At 32.8% G+C, this 13,417-nt stretch overlaps 1 protein-coding gene across 12 annotated transcripts in view; it reads left to right on the forward strand.

Moving 5' to 3' along the window:
* Pcdh15 (protocadherin related 15) overlaps positions 1-13,417 on the forward strand; it is a 1,628,869-nt gene that overhangs the window by 1,257,036 nt on the left and 358,416 nt on the right. For all 12 annotated transcript variants that reach the window (XM_048807407.1, XM_048807408.1, XM_048807415.1 and 9 more), the window contains one exon: positions 12,507-12,615. In XM_048807407.1, coding sequence (XP_048663364.1) covers positions 12,507-12,615 — 109 coding nt within the window. The remainder of the gene's footprint in view (positions 1-12,506; positions 12,616-13,417) is intronic.

Genomic DNA, 13,417 nt, shown 5'->3' on the forward strand with positions numbered 1-13,417 from the left:
GTCGCAGGTCTGCCTACCTTTCGGGCGCAGGTGGCGGCTCTGCTCTGCCCCTACTCCAATTGGGGTTACGTGACTACCACACCGGCAGGCCACTGGGCCTGTTCCGGGCGGCGGGCGGCGGCTCTGCTCTGCCCCTCTGGCTTGATGACAAAGTGAGAGAGACTCGGGTGTCTGTGACTCACTTTCTTTACCAGGAGACCAACTGTTTCTGTTGCCGCTGGTATTGATGAAGTTCTCTCCTCCGCCGCTTTCTGATGACATCAGATCTCTGCCATGTTGTTATCCCATGTGAATGGCAGCATTTCGTTCCCTTTGCCGGGTGACCAAAGCAACAGGTGAGTCCTGACCGACCCTCACAAGCTCCGTCTCAGTCCTGTTGCCACTGTCTATGAAGGCTCGGTTGGTATTTACCTCCACAGTATTCAGCAGGACCCGGACCGAGAAGCAGTTTCCGCGGGTTCTTTATCCCTGGGCCAGAGCAGTTCTAGGAGCCGGAATTCGGCTGCTCCGTGCTCGGTGTATTTTCTGATAGGAGCAGGCTCCAAGAAGCAGTTTCCACGGGTTATTTAGCACTGAGCCTGAGTAATTTGTCTGCGAGTCGCAGGCGAGTGGCAGCCTGAAATTACCTGTTCTATGGCTGAATGAGCTGCGATCAGTCGAAAACAGGGATGGTGACGTCAGCTCTCCAAGATGGTGGCCGCTGGCTTCCTCTGTGGTCTGACCGGTGTGGAGAACCGAATTGGACCGCTTCCTTCCCCCATCTCAAACCCAGAATTCAGCACTGAGTATGGTGATTGCACAGCTGGCAGAAGCCCGCGGAAACTGCAGCGCTGTATCTTTGCGTTGCTATCTCCTCGTTTCCCAGCACGCACAGCAGACTCTAGCCCGGGGGGCGATTTGCTGAATAAGCAGCGTGACCCTCCTTGCGGACAAATCTCTCGCGTTTGAGCCCCTGTAGCTGATCCTCGTGCGATGGAAATCCTTCCTCTAGGTTTTGGAGCACCCCAATTTTGCTGGAAATTCCTAACAAGATAGCTTTTAGCCGTTCTAACTTGTCATTCTCCCACACAGTGACGCGGTACACAGAGGTAATGCTCTCCCTTCACCGCCTTCTTCCCCCAAAATATTTATTTTTAGTTTTTCGCGGACACAATATCTTTGTTTGTATGCTAATAAATTCTTAAGTTGACAAAAGCCTTACATTCCATCAAACAGAGAACTATTATGAAACATGGAGAAAAAGATACATAATTCAATGAAAAGTACCCAAAACATATAAATCAACGCTTCAGAAATGTCCAATATCATAAATAGTTGTTTAACTTCATTTGTCATCAAGAACATACAAATTGAGATAAAAATTCACACCTACTGGAATTGCTAACATTTTAAAAGAAAATAAAATTACAAACTGTGGCAAATGTTTGAAGTAATTCAAATTCTCCCACCCTATACTAATATTTTAACCTATGAAACTACTTTAAAAAATTGGCAGCAATCCAGCACATTCTCCACCTTTATTCTTAATGTTTACAGAAGCATGTGAATATGTATAAGACAGTCACAAATGTTTATAGCAGCATTATTCATATCAGCATGTAGTAGAAATAATTTAAAATCTATGATTTCTTTTAAAAAATAATTTTAAAATGTTGGGATATTAGTTGTATAGTCTACAATCATTAAAACAAGTGTACTCTACTTAACAATGTGCATGGATCTCAGATGCACGCATATCTTGTGAAAAATAAGAATAAAAAAGCCCTAGAAGATATACTCTATACTTCAATTTACATAAAACTCAAAACAAGTATGACATCTGTGATATGAGAAGTCATGTCATCTCTAAGATGGAAGGAAGGGTAGTAATTGGTATAGAATATTTAAAAATGGGCTACTGAGACTATATTCTATTTCTTAATCTCAGTAGTGATTACATGAATGAAATAGAAATGTGAAAACAGAATGGAAACTAATGATTTATTAAGGTATCATATGTATTGAACTTTAATAAAAAAGTTTGCTTATAAAGTAAATTGTATATTATACGATAGATTTGATTGTGAATATTTTTCTTAGCAACATTTCTGAATATTTATGTAAGATAAACAACTCAGAGTACAATCAATAAGTACTTTCAAAGCTACAAGTATTTTCAAACCTCTTAACAGATATCATTATTTTTCCTCCAAAATTTAACCTACTTATTTTCTATTATAAATTTTTCAGATCATTTTTCTCCTAGGCCTTTGAATGTTCTAATTACTAGATTTGTTTGTGATCACTGATTACTTATTTGATATGAAAATACTTGCATTTTTTAATAAACCATTTCCTCATTTTCACTTATGTTATTGTCTAACCCATTTGTGCTTTTCTCTTACATTTATTTTTGATCCACTACGATTTATTTTACATAAAGTATGGAGTCAATATCTAATATAATTTTATCATAAAAGTTGTTAATTAGCCAAGCTTGGTTGTACATGCCTATAATCCCAGTGGCTCTGGGAGGCTGAGACAGAAAAATTGCGAGTTCAAAGCCAGCCTCAGCAAAAGCAAAGATCTAAGCAACTCAGTGAGACCCTGTCTTTAAATTAAATACAAAATAGGGTTGGGGATAAGGCTCAGTGGTTGAGTGTCCCTGGGTTCAATCCCCCACCAAACAAAAGAAGTTGTTTACCAATATTTAATCAGTCTTTATGAAAAAAATTCAGTATTTCTCCCACTGACTTGCACATTCATGTTTATCACATATATACTCAGTGGGAACATAAACTAATAAAATCACTTGGGAAAATAGTGTGCACATTACTCGGCTTCACTGATGTAAAAACATGCTTCTTCTCCCACTAAGTCATACTGCATCTGATAACTTTAAGACTTTGTTTTCTCCAAAATCAAATCAATAAAAAAGACTGCTTTGTTATAAATTTGTTATACATTGAGAATATTCTCAATATACATATATTATGCTATATGATATTAAATATCATTATATCTTATAATAAAATGCACATTATATATTATTATATTATATGTAATATATTATATTATATGTACATACCTCTAAACTAGAGAGACTGAGAGAGAATTTCTGAATTTTAATTATGATTTGATGATAAATTGAAGTCATCATGATGACACATGGATGTACACAGTGGGCATCGTAACATTTTTGTAATTGAAATACTCATGCAAGTGTGATGAGACTAAAATTGTAAACAAAGTTCTCCCAAGATTGTCTCTTCCTCTTCATAATAGAGCCATTCTACCCACTTAGTTTCTTATTTATTACTGACTTACAGTGTCCTGACTTGAAGATTTCCAGTAAGCAATGTGTTAATGAATGGAAGGCAAAGAACAAGAATATCTCAGGTTTGAGGCAATGTGAGGACTAGAACAAAAGAACCTCTTAAAGAAATGGTTAAGAATACCCAAAAAAAGGGCTATAAGGAATTTTTTTATGCTCTATATACCCTCTTTGCAAATATCTATCAAATAGATGCAAGCCCTTAAATTTGAGGGTTTTTGAAACTAATTTCTGTAGCTGAATCCAGTGTCTCTGATTGCAATATTGCTTTGAGTCTATGTTGCTTGGATAGTGTAAAACAAGTCCATAGGCTTGCAGTTTTTCCTGTAGGTTTTTATTCCTAGGATAAATCCTAGGAAGTAACAATGGGGTTAACTCATAGCTAAGTATTTTCTTACCCTTCTGGAATTTATTTGAAGATCCAAGATATAGGAGAAACTTACTCCAGAGTTTTCTGATTTAAGAAGCAAAGAGAGATTCAAATAAGCAGTTTGAAAACGTGGGCAGTATCAGCAAAAGTGTTCAAATAACTCAGTTGAAAGGATATTCAAATACATATTTTGAAAATATATTCAGTCACAGTATAGAAAGCTTAATATATATCTAAAAACTGTGCATGCACAATGGAATAAAAAAGAGTATAATATTGAAGGGTCATAAAGTTAGCTATGAAAATAATAAAATGATGGTGCTTTTTGTTAACTTATTGAGTTTTCTCTTTAATATATAACACTCAAATTAGTAGATAGGAGCTAATGGTATTTTCATGAATCATCACTATGTGAGTATTCTACCTGTGGACTTTGCCATCCTCTTATAGGAATGGTAAATAGCAAGACTGTTTTGAAGACTTTAATATGACCCAGACATCGTTTTTATGTGCCATATAAACTTTAAAGTTCCCATACCACTCACCTTAATTAGTTACCCTTTTGAAATATTCACAGTTTGGAGAAGGTTTGAAATTTCTGATAACTTTTCCAGCCAATATGATATTTCTGCCACTTAAAAAGACAAAACTAAGCAAATAAAAACAGAAATGATTGGCCTCTTAAGGAAATATGTTAAGTGTATTTGAATGATTAAGAATATATTTGATTTGTTCTTCTTTTCTATTGTTTGTTAATACATAAAAATAAGCAAGAATCTGAGTGAATGCTTTCAAAAACTTCTAGAAAACAGTATACTTGTAATATAATGTTAGATGAGAATAATACTATCCACTGACATTTCTTACAAGCACTTTAAATCTTTTGTTAATGAGACTCTATAACAGATTTAAAAAATATATTAAATATTAAGTTTGAGTGGATATTTAAAGAGAAATGTCTACATAAATATAAAGAACATAAAATCAATAAAATCAATTTAATAATAAATAATATTTTCAATTATTTTGATGTTAAACTATAAAATTTACTGAAATTTTAAATTATTTTGTCAGTGTTAGAAAACTTATGGCCTGGCATTTTTCATATTTTGCATATATCCTCTTTTCACATACTAAATACAGAGCAAACATCAAAATAATAATAAAATTATATGCCTAATATTACAAAAATAGGTTGGATATTTCAAACACATAATACTAAAAATTCTAGTATTTGGAGATAATAGTCAAATATGATTATTATGCAATAGAAATATGTGATAATAGGAGTTTAGCTTCATTTTCAGAGATGTATCCAAATATATTCTTCCTTAGGGATTTGTTTAATGTCTTGGGGATTAGATTGTTATTATTTTGCCATTGATTTTAATATATTTTGGCAAGTTCAGTATACTCTTAGGTATATTTTACTCAAAAAAATTATTTTGAATGTAAAGATGAAAGATATTTTTAGCATTTATACAGGGTTTCTTTTATCCGTATCTCAACCAGTACCAAAGGCTTTAATAATGAGTCTTATACCAAATATGGGTTCTTATTTTCAAAATATATAGACCTATAGACTTGTACAGTGATAGATATTAATTAACATAAGCAAAATGGAAAAATATTTAATATATAAAGATTGACCAAATAAAAAAGATTGGCTAAAATTATTTTAAATAATTTAAAAGAATTCTGCATAAAACAGAATTAAAAATCAAATGAGTTATGTGGCCTTTTAACATAGAAATGATATGATATGAATGATATGGCAGAGTTCTGTGGATCATTACTTCTGTCTGCCTGATACAAGTTAAAATGGTCCAAGTATTCAATCTGGAATCTCCATGTTACCTTTAAATATACATTTTATAAAAAGGAATAGCTTGAACACCCTATGAGTAAAGAGAGTAGAAATTTTCTTAAACCCGCAGAAAAGTTTTCAGAATACTTCTTTTTTGATTACTTGCTAGGATTATTTTCTCTATTGTTTATATGATAACATTTGGCCTGAAATTGTTTTCAATCTGGTGATGAGATTGTGTGAGAAGTAGCGAAACCACATTCACCTCAAAACTTTTTGTCTTCTCAGTAGAATACAATAATTGTTAATGAGCACATTGTTTTAGACCAATTCAAAAACCAGATCTCTCTCTCTCCAGACTCATGAACATGAAATATGTACTACCCATGGAATAATATTGGTCTTTTTTTAATTTTTGGTACCCAGGATTAAACTCAGGGGCACTTAACCACTGAGATGCATCCCCAGCCCATTCTTGTATTTGATTTAGAGATGGAGTTTCACTGAGTTGCTTAGCACCTCTCTAAATTGCTGAGACTGCCTTTGAACTTGTGGACCTTCTGCCTGTCCCCTGAGCTGCTGAGATTACAAGCATGTGACACCATGCCCAGCTAATAATATTGAGCTTTATAATCATTGAATTATACAGTAATTTTACAGGTGATAATCATTTCATTGCTATTAGTTTCTATTCTTACGTTCACATTACGAATCTCTTTATGTGGACTGAATCCATGTAAAGATAAGATCAGGGAATGTAATTCTGAATGGTTTAAACAGTGAAATACAAATCTGCTCTCCTATGTACTCCCAACATAACACCTATCAGCCCGCATAGAATTCAAGAGACAGGACTGCTCAAAGACAAATGAGGTTATAAAGCAGCTTCACTTCTGAGGCAAAGTACGAAAGAGGCTTCCAGGGTTTGAGTGGCCTTTTTAGGTATTTTCTGGAATTCAACCTGATTATGAAAATTTGTTGAAATCTGTGAGGCACTAGTGTGATGGTTATAAAACTAAATATACTTTCTGCTAACAAGGGTGTGGTAAAGTAGTAGTTATAGCTATTATATCATAATAGAGGAACATTTTGATCCTCTCCATAAATAACACTGAAGTGCATTCAATCTATGGGTGGATTTTTTAACCTCTTTAACATATACTTCCTCTATAATCTAGACAGTAAAATCAGAAGCTGAAAGAAATGAGGAGGACAGGAGAAGAATAAACAACAGTAATTACTATCTATTTGCAAAGAATCTGTTCTTCAGAGGAAACAAATCTCTGAAATGATTGTCTTTTCCCAAGAGCTCTGAAAATTTTTCTGGCAGTAGTAGTAACACTCTTCTTGGTAGTGGGTACTCTGAAACCTATTAGAGAATGGTGATCTCTTACCACCTTGAATAATTCATTAGAATATAAACTGACACAAATGTATTCAATCAACTATTGGCCAAATTCTCTGATTTCATGAATTGCATTTGCCAGCAAGAAGAATTCTGTTCACTTCACAGGACAGAATTTAGAAAATAAAAGGGAAGCAAGTAAAGTATTTCTAAGTGTTTTACATAATTTAACTTATTTAACCCATGCACTAGTCTAATGAAAGAGACACAATGATTATATTTCCAATTTTATAGATGAGGGAAATTAAAAGAGGTTAACATGCCCATATTTTACAGCTAGTAAAGTAAGGGAACTAGAATTTGAAATCAGAGGTGGCTGGTACCAAAATCTGACAACATTCTGCCTCTCTCTGAACCAAAGGTGAAAGGAATATGAAAAAAAAGAATACCTAAAGGATATCAATTGATAATTATAAAATAAATTCAATATTCTTTTCTCTATTATTTAAAAAATATGTTTCTTTCTGTTTTTTTTTCCAGAGGATTATAATGATCTAAATTTCAGTTATTCAAGCTGAAGTTTTCCTATAGGACGGGCAGCTCTCTTTCTGAATCCCACTATCACCCTGTGACACCTCTTTCTCCCTGCTCCCTCTCCCAAGAACTGCAAGGATATGCAATTGTGCACCTATGTGTACAGAAGCTGGGGTTCTCCTATGACCAGAGGTTCTAAATTTTAGCTTGTATCAAAACATCTGGTGAAATTGTTAAAACTCAACACCTAAAGTTTCTGATTTAGCAGCCTGGAAAAGAAGCAGAGAATCTGTATTATTTCTAAGCAAGCCAATATACCACCATCTGCACTTTATTCTTGACCTAATTATATAGATTGATATTCTAAGCTCAGTGTCCTAGAGATTCTGCCTCAAAGTAACTTGGAGAAAAGGGATTTTTTATTATAAGGATATTATAGTTTTAGGAAATTGAAGACATTTCTGAATATTTTGTTTTCCTCTCAATTTTATTATTTTTTCACTCTATTATTTTTTTCTCAATTCTTTTAGGGGGCAGGGTTTACATTGTTCTTCTTAAAAATACTTAAGCTGAATAATTTGCTCATTTATTCTCAACTCTTCAGCTTCATCTTAAACAATACACAATTTTCAGTATATCTTAATGTATATATTAGTAATTGTAAAAATTCTCAGTATTCAATGATCACCACTTATTTGGGAGGTAATCTTGGACATTATTTATGTTTGAGAATGCATTTTTTTTCACGTTTAAACCTCATTTTTTCAACAAACTTATTAATGCTAACAGAGGAAAAAATAATCTATTAGGGTAAGTTGCTAGTTCCTATAAGTTAAGGCAAACTATGAATCATAATAAGTTATTTTAAAACATTATTTCTCCCAAATTTCCAGAAATTGATAGAAACATTTACCTAGAAAATTTCTTTATTTTCCTTACTGTAATTTTTTTCATTTATTTATAAAATTAAAAATAGTGCAGCCACGTTAATGACATAATCAAACAGTACTTAATGATTTTAGGTAAAATATCTTCCTTCCATTTACTCTCACTTCCAGACCCAGTATCCAAATATACTCATGCTTTGCTATTTCCAATTTTTACTTCTGATGATTATTAATATAATTAGACATGTTGTAATTTTTTTCTTTTTCTTTCTTCACTTCTTACCATATGACATTTGTTAACAAGAAACAATATAGTTGAGAAATGTAATTAACACTTCTCATTCCTTCCCTCTTGACTTTGCTGTTATTTTTGGTTTTCCTTTTGTTTATTTAACTTTAAGTAAGACAATTAAAACTCCACTGCTTATTTCACCAACTGTAGATGTTATTTGGAGAGGATTTTAATTTACATGGCTAATTACCAAAACTAAAACTTTCATGGATTAGTAACTTGGCAGCTCTACAGAAACAAGGAGAGTAAAGGTGGTCAGATGAGACACCTCAATATTGCAGGGTTTTTTTTTTCCACACTTACCACTCTATAGAAAAACTCACATTTTACTTTTTAAAATTGCAAATAGGAAACTTAGGTATTTCAAATAGTCAGAAACTATTTGGGATTTCTGGGTATATTCTGACCATAGGAAGCAGATTAGGACTACAGAAAATACTCAGAATTGAAATCCTTTCTCAGAGTCTTGAGTAATGCCACACTTTTGAAAAGATGCCATATATTTCATTAGCTTAACTGGGAATAAAGGAGCTTAACTATAAATTGACTTTGGCTGATAAAAATATATTCCTTTAACATAGAACTAGGAACAGTTGGCTAATACTTAATTCTGATTTCAAACATACATATTTTGACGAGGCTTAGACTTTTTCAGTTTAGGAATGAATACAAGTAATATATGTGAAGAGAACCAACCATTGGGAAGTTATGTGTGTGTGTATGTGTGTGTCCACGCATAAAAGAGAGAAAGATGAAGAAAGTGTGCATGAGGTAAATGAAGCAGGGATAAGTTTAGTGAGTGTTTTGTTTGTATGAAAGAAACAACAATTAGTTGGGTGTAATGAAGTTACTTTGATATTGATTTGATATTTTCATGTTTCTGAATTCACAGTTAGAGAATAGAATATTAGTTAAGTTGCTCCTACCAATAGTTGATTGTTTTCAGAAAAGTATGGTTAGTCTTTAGAAAGCGTGCTAGTGAACTTGAAAACCCCTAAGATTTATATAGTATCTAAATTATTGGTCAATAATCATCCTTAATTGTGATTATTCTCATGAAAATAAGTATTGCACATTATAGTTTAATATCAGTATTCTTTTTAGCATTTCAACAGTATGCATTTATACTGAGAATTGAAACTATTGCTTTTGCAAGACATAAATGATGGATTTCAGTGTTCTGTCACTTGAAAAGAAATAATATGAAATATCATTGAAGTATTTCCTCAGAATGTGAAGTTGTCAGATACTAAGAGAGATTTTTATTTTCCTTTAGAATTACCACTTACATATTGGGGCCCAGGGTTGCAAAAATTTAAAGTGGTGTTTCCCAAAATATGTTCTAAAGATATTAGTTCAAAGAGATGTTAATAAATGTTTCTAGCAATTGTACACACAATGCCATGTCTTTAGGGAGTCATTACACAAATTAGCATACTTAAGTCTCTGAGAAGATCTTCCTTGCTTTAGATCAACTTTTTAACACTTTATTTATTACCATGATTCCCAAATTGATCTGTACAAAAATATTTTCATTTATCCAACATATATATTATTGCTTTTTCATTCTTCATTTTTTTCCAACATACAGATTATTCATATAGGAGTTAGTAAATTGTGTGTCACTTACTTCCTTTTTAAAATAAAGTTTTATTGAAACATTTATGCCCACTTGTGGCTTTTATGCCATAATGGAGGAGATGAGAGACTGCAACATAAACTTATGGCTGACAAAGTGTATATATATTGCTTATCTGTTTCTTTTCCAATAGGAAAAACTTTTTACAAGTGTTGATAGCAAAATAAAATACCACTGGACATCAAATTGGGAAACACCAGCTTACAATACCTATTATAAATTTTGAAGACCATTATAAATTAAGTACTTATAACTACATAATATATAACTAATTTTTTCATTGTTATTTATGTGTTTTTAAATTTGTTCTAATTATACATGATAGCATAATGCATTTCAATTCGTTGTCCACAAATGGAGCACAACTTTTCATTTCTCTGGTTGTACATGATGTAGATTTGCACCACATGTGCATTCATACACATATCTAGGTAATGATATTTATCTTATTCCACCATCTTCCTACCCCCATATCCCCTCCCCTTCCCTCCCTCCCCTTTGCCCTATCAAAGATTCTCCATTCTCCCCATGCCACTGCCCACTTCGTCATTATGTGTCAACATCCACTTTTCAGAGAGAACATCCAGGCTTTAGTTTTTTGGGATTAGCTTACTTTGCTTAGCATGATATTCTCCAACTCCATCTGCAAATGCCATAATTTTATTCTATTTTAATGTTGAGTAATATTCCATTGTGTATATGTACTACAGTTTCTTTATCCATTCATCTATTGAAGTGCATCTAGATTGCTTCCACAGTTTAGCAATAGTGAATTTTTAAGTCCTTAGGGTATAGACAGAGGAGTGGGATAGCTGGGTCAAATATTGGTTCCATTCCAAGCAGGACTCTCCATACTGCTTTCCATCCTGGTTGCACCAATTTGCAGTCCCACCACGAATGTATAAGTTACTTTTTCTCTACATACTCACCAACACTTATTGTTGCTTTTATTTATAACTGCCATTCTGACCAGAATGAGATGAAATCTTAGAGTAGTTTTGATTTACATTTCTCTAATTACTAGAGACATTGAACATTTTTTCATATATTGTTATATTTGTTGATTGATTGTATATCTTTCTCTGAGAAGTGTCAGCTCAGCTCCTTAGTGCATTTATTGATTGTTTTTGTGTGTGTGTGTGTGTTTGTGTGTGTGTATGTGTGTCTGTTAAGTTTTTTGAGTTCTTTATGGACATCAAATTGGGAAACACCAGCTTACAATATCTATTATAAATTTTGAAGACCATTATAAATTAAGTACTTACAACTACATAATATATAACTAATTTTTTCATTGGCGATTACTGTCTATCTGATGTGCGTGTGGCAAAAATTTCCTCCCAAAATGTAGGCTATCTCTTCACCTCATTGATTGTTCTTTTGCTGAGAACAAGCTTTTTAGTTTGAATCCATTCCATTCATTGATCCTTGATTTTATTTCTTGCACTTTATGAGTCTTATTAAGGAAGTTGAGGGCCTAATCCAACATGATGAAGATTTGGGCCTACTTTTTCTTCTAGTAGATGTAGCCTCCCTTGTCTAATTTCTAGGTCCTTGATACACTTTGAGTTGAGTTTTGTGCATGGTGAGAGATAGGGAATTAGTTTTATTTTGCTGCATATGGATTTCCAGTTTTCCCAGCACCATTTGTTGAAGAGGCAATCTTTTCTCCAATATATATTTTTGGTGCCTTTGTCTAGAATGAGATAAATGTTTTTTTATGTGGGTTTATCTTTGTGTAATCTATTCTGTACCATTGGTCTAAAGTCTACTTTGATGTCTATACCTGCTATTAACTAATTTTAATAATATAAAACTCAAATAATGTGACTTTGATATGTATCAATGTCAATTCTTTTGAAACTATTAGAATGCAGGTGAACTAATTAATGCATATTTTTGAAGTTTATCAAATTAATGTAATTTATATAAAAATGTAAAGAAATATTTAGGATGGAGACAATATAAACATTTCAAGTATTTTCTAAAGCAGAAAGAAAAACTTCATATCAGAACATTTTATAGCCTTCATCTTAAAAAACACAACCTCTATAAAATTTAAGGATGTATTATAATCATCTTTTCTCATTTTCCCCATATCAAATTCTATGTACAGATTACTATGTCTTTTCATTTTTAATTTTCAGGCACCTTGCTTCCTCTTCACATTCAAAGTTAAGTATTGTAAGGTCTAAAACCATGAGTCCTAACATATATTTTAATTACTAGATCAGATGCTCTATAGGTGGCCAGACTAAGATGTCAATTCTTTTGAAAGTATTAGAATGCAGCTGAACTAATTTCTGAATTTTTTTCTAGGAAGAACTGAACCCCATTGTTGTTACTCCACCAATCCAAGCCATTGATCAGGACCGGAATATTCAGCCACCATCAGATAGGCCTGGCATCCTCTATTCCATCCTTGTTGGTGCGTATTTCTAATGTTTTATATTATCAGTAATCACTGTAGAATTATGATGAAATACTTTCAAACCAAAGAAAATCCTTTTAATGATAAAGTTTCTTATATTGAAATTGATTGTTGCATTTATAAATAAAAATTTAGATGTAATAATATAAAAGTCTTTCTTCTTCATAGTTTTAGAAAAGTATATTTAAAAATTTAAAATACTTTTACAAATGGAGCAAAATAAGTCGTTAACACATTGGTAGTTTTATCCATCACATCTCATAAAGTGTTCTTTAGGAAAATTTTTTAAAAATCAAAGGAAATCATATTTTTTGTTCTACTTATATCTTGCCATTGATTGGACACTATATAGGATTCTGATAAAATACAACTGAATTAAATAATGACAATTTTGGAGACATATGGGAGAAGGAATAAGATCATGAGTAGCCTAAGGGTTTATGATGCATTATATGCTTGACAATTTTTCTTGGAAAAATTCCACAAAAGGTGTCCTAATTCATATATATATATATATATAATTGTGCTTAATATGCACAATTCAATTGTTTTTAGCATAGTCCCAAAGTTGTACAACCATCACCATGATGTATCTTAGAACATTTCACTGCCCAAAAGAGAAATCTTGAGCCAGCCACAGTGGTGCACACCTGTAATCCTAGCTACTTGGGAGGCTGAGGCAGGAGAATTGCAGGTTCAAGGCCAGCCTCAGCAATTTAGTGAGGCAGGCTCTAAGCAGCTTAGTGAGACCCTGTCTCAAAATAAAAAACAAAAAAGGGCTGGGGATGTTCCTCAGTGG

Source organism: Marmota marmota, unplaced genomic scaffold (genome assembly GCF_001458135.2).
Source record: "Marmota marmota marmota unplaced genomic scaffold, marMar, whole genome shotgun sequence".
Lineage (NCBI taxonomy): Eukaryota > Metazoa > Chordata > Mammalia > Rodentia > Sciuridae > Marmota > Marmota marmota.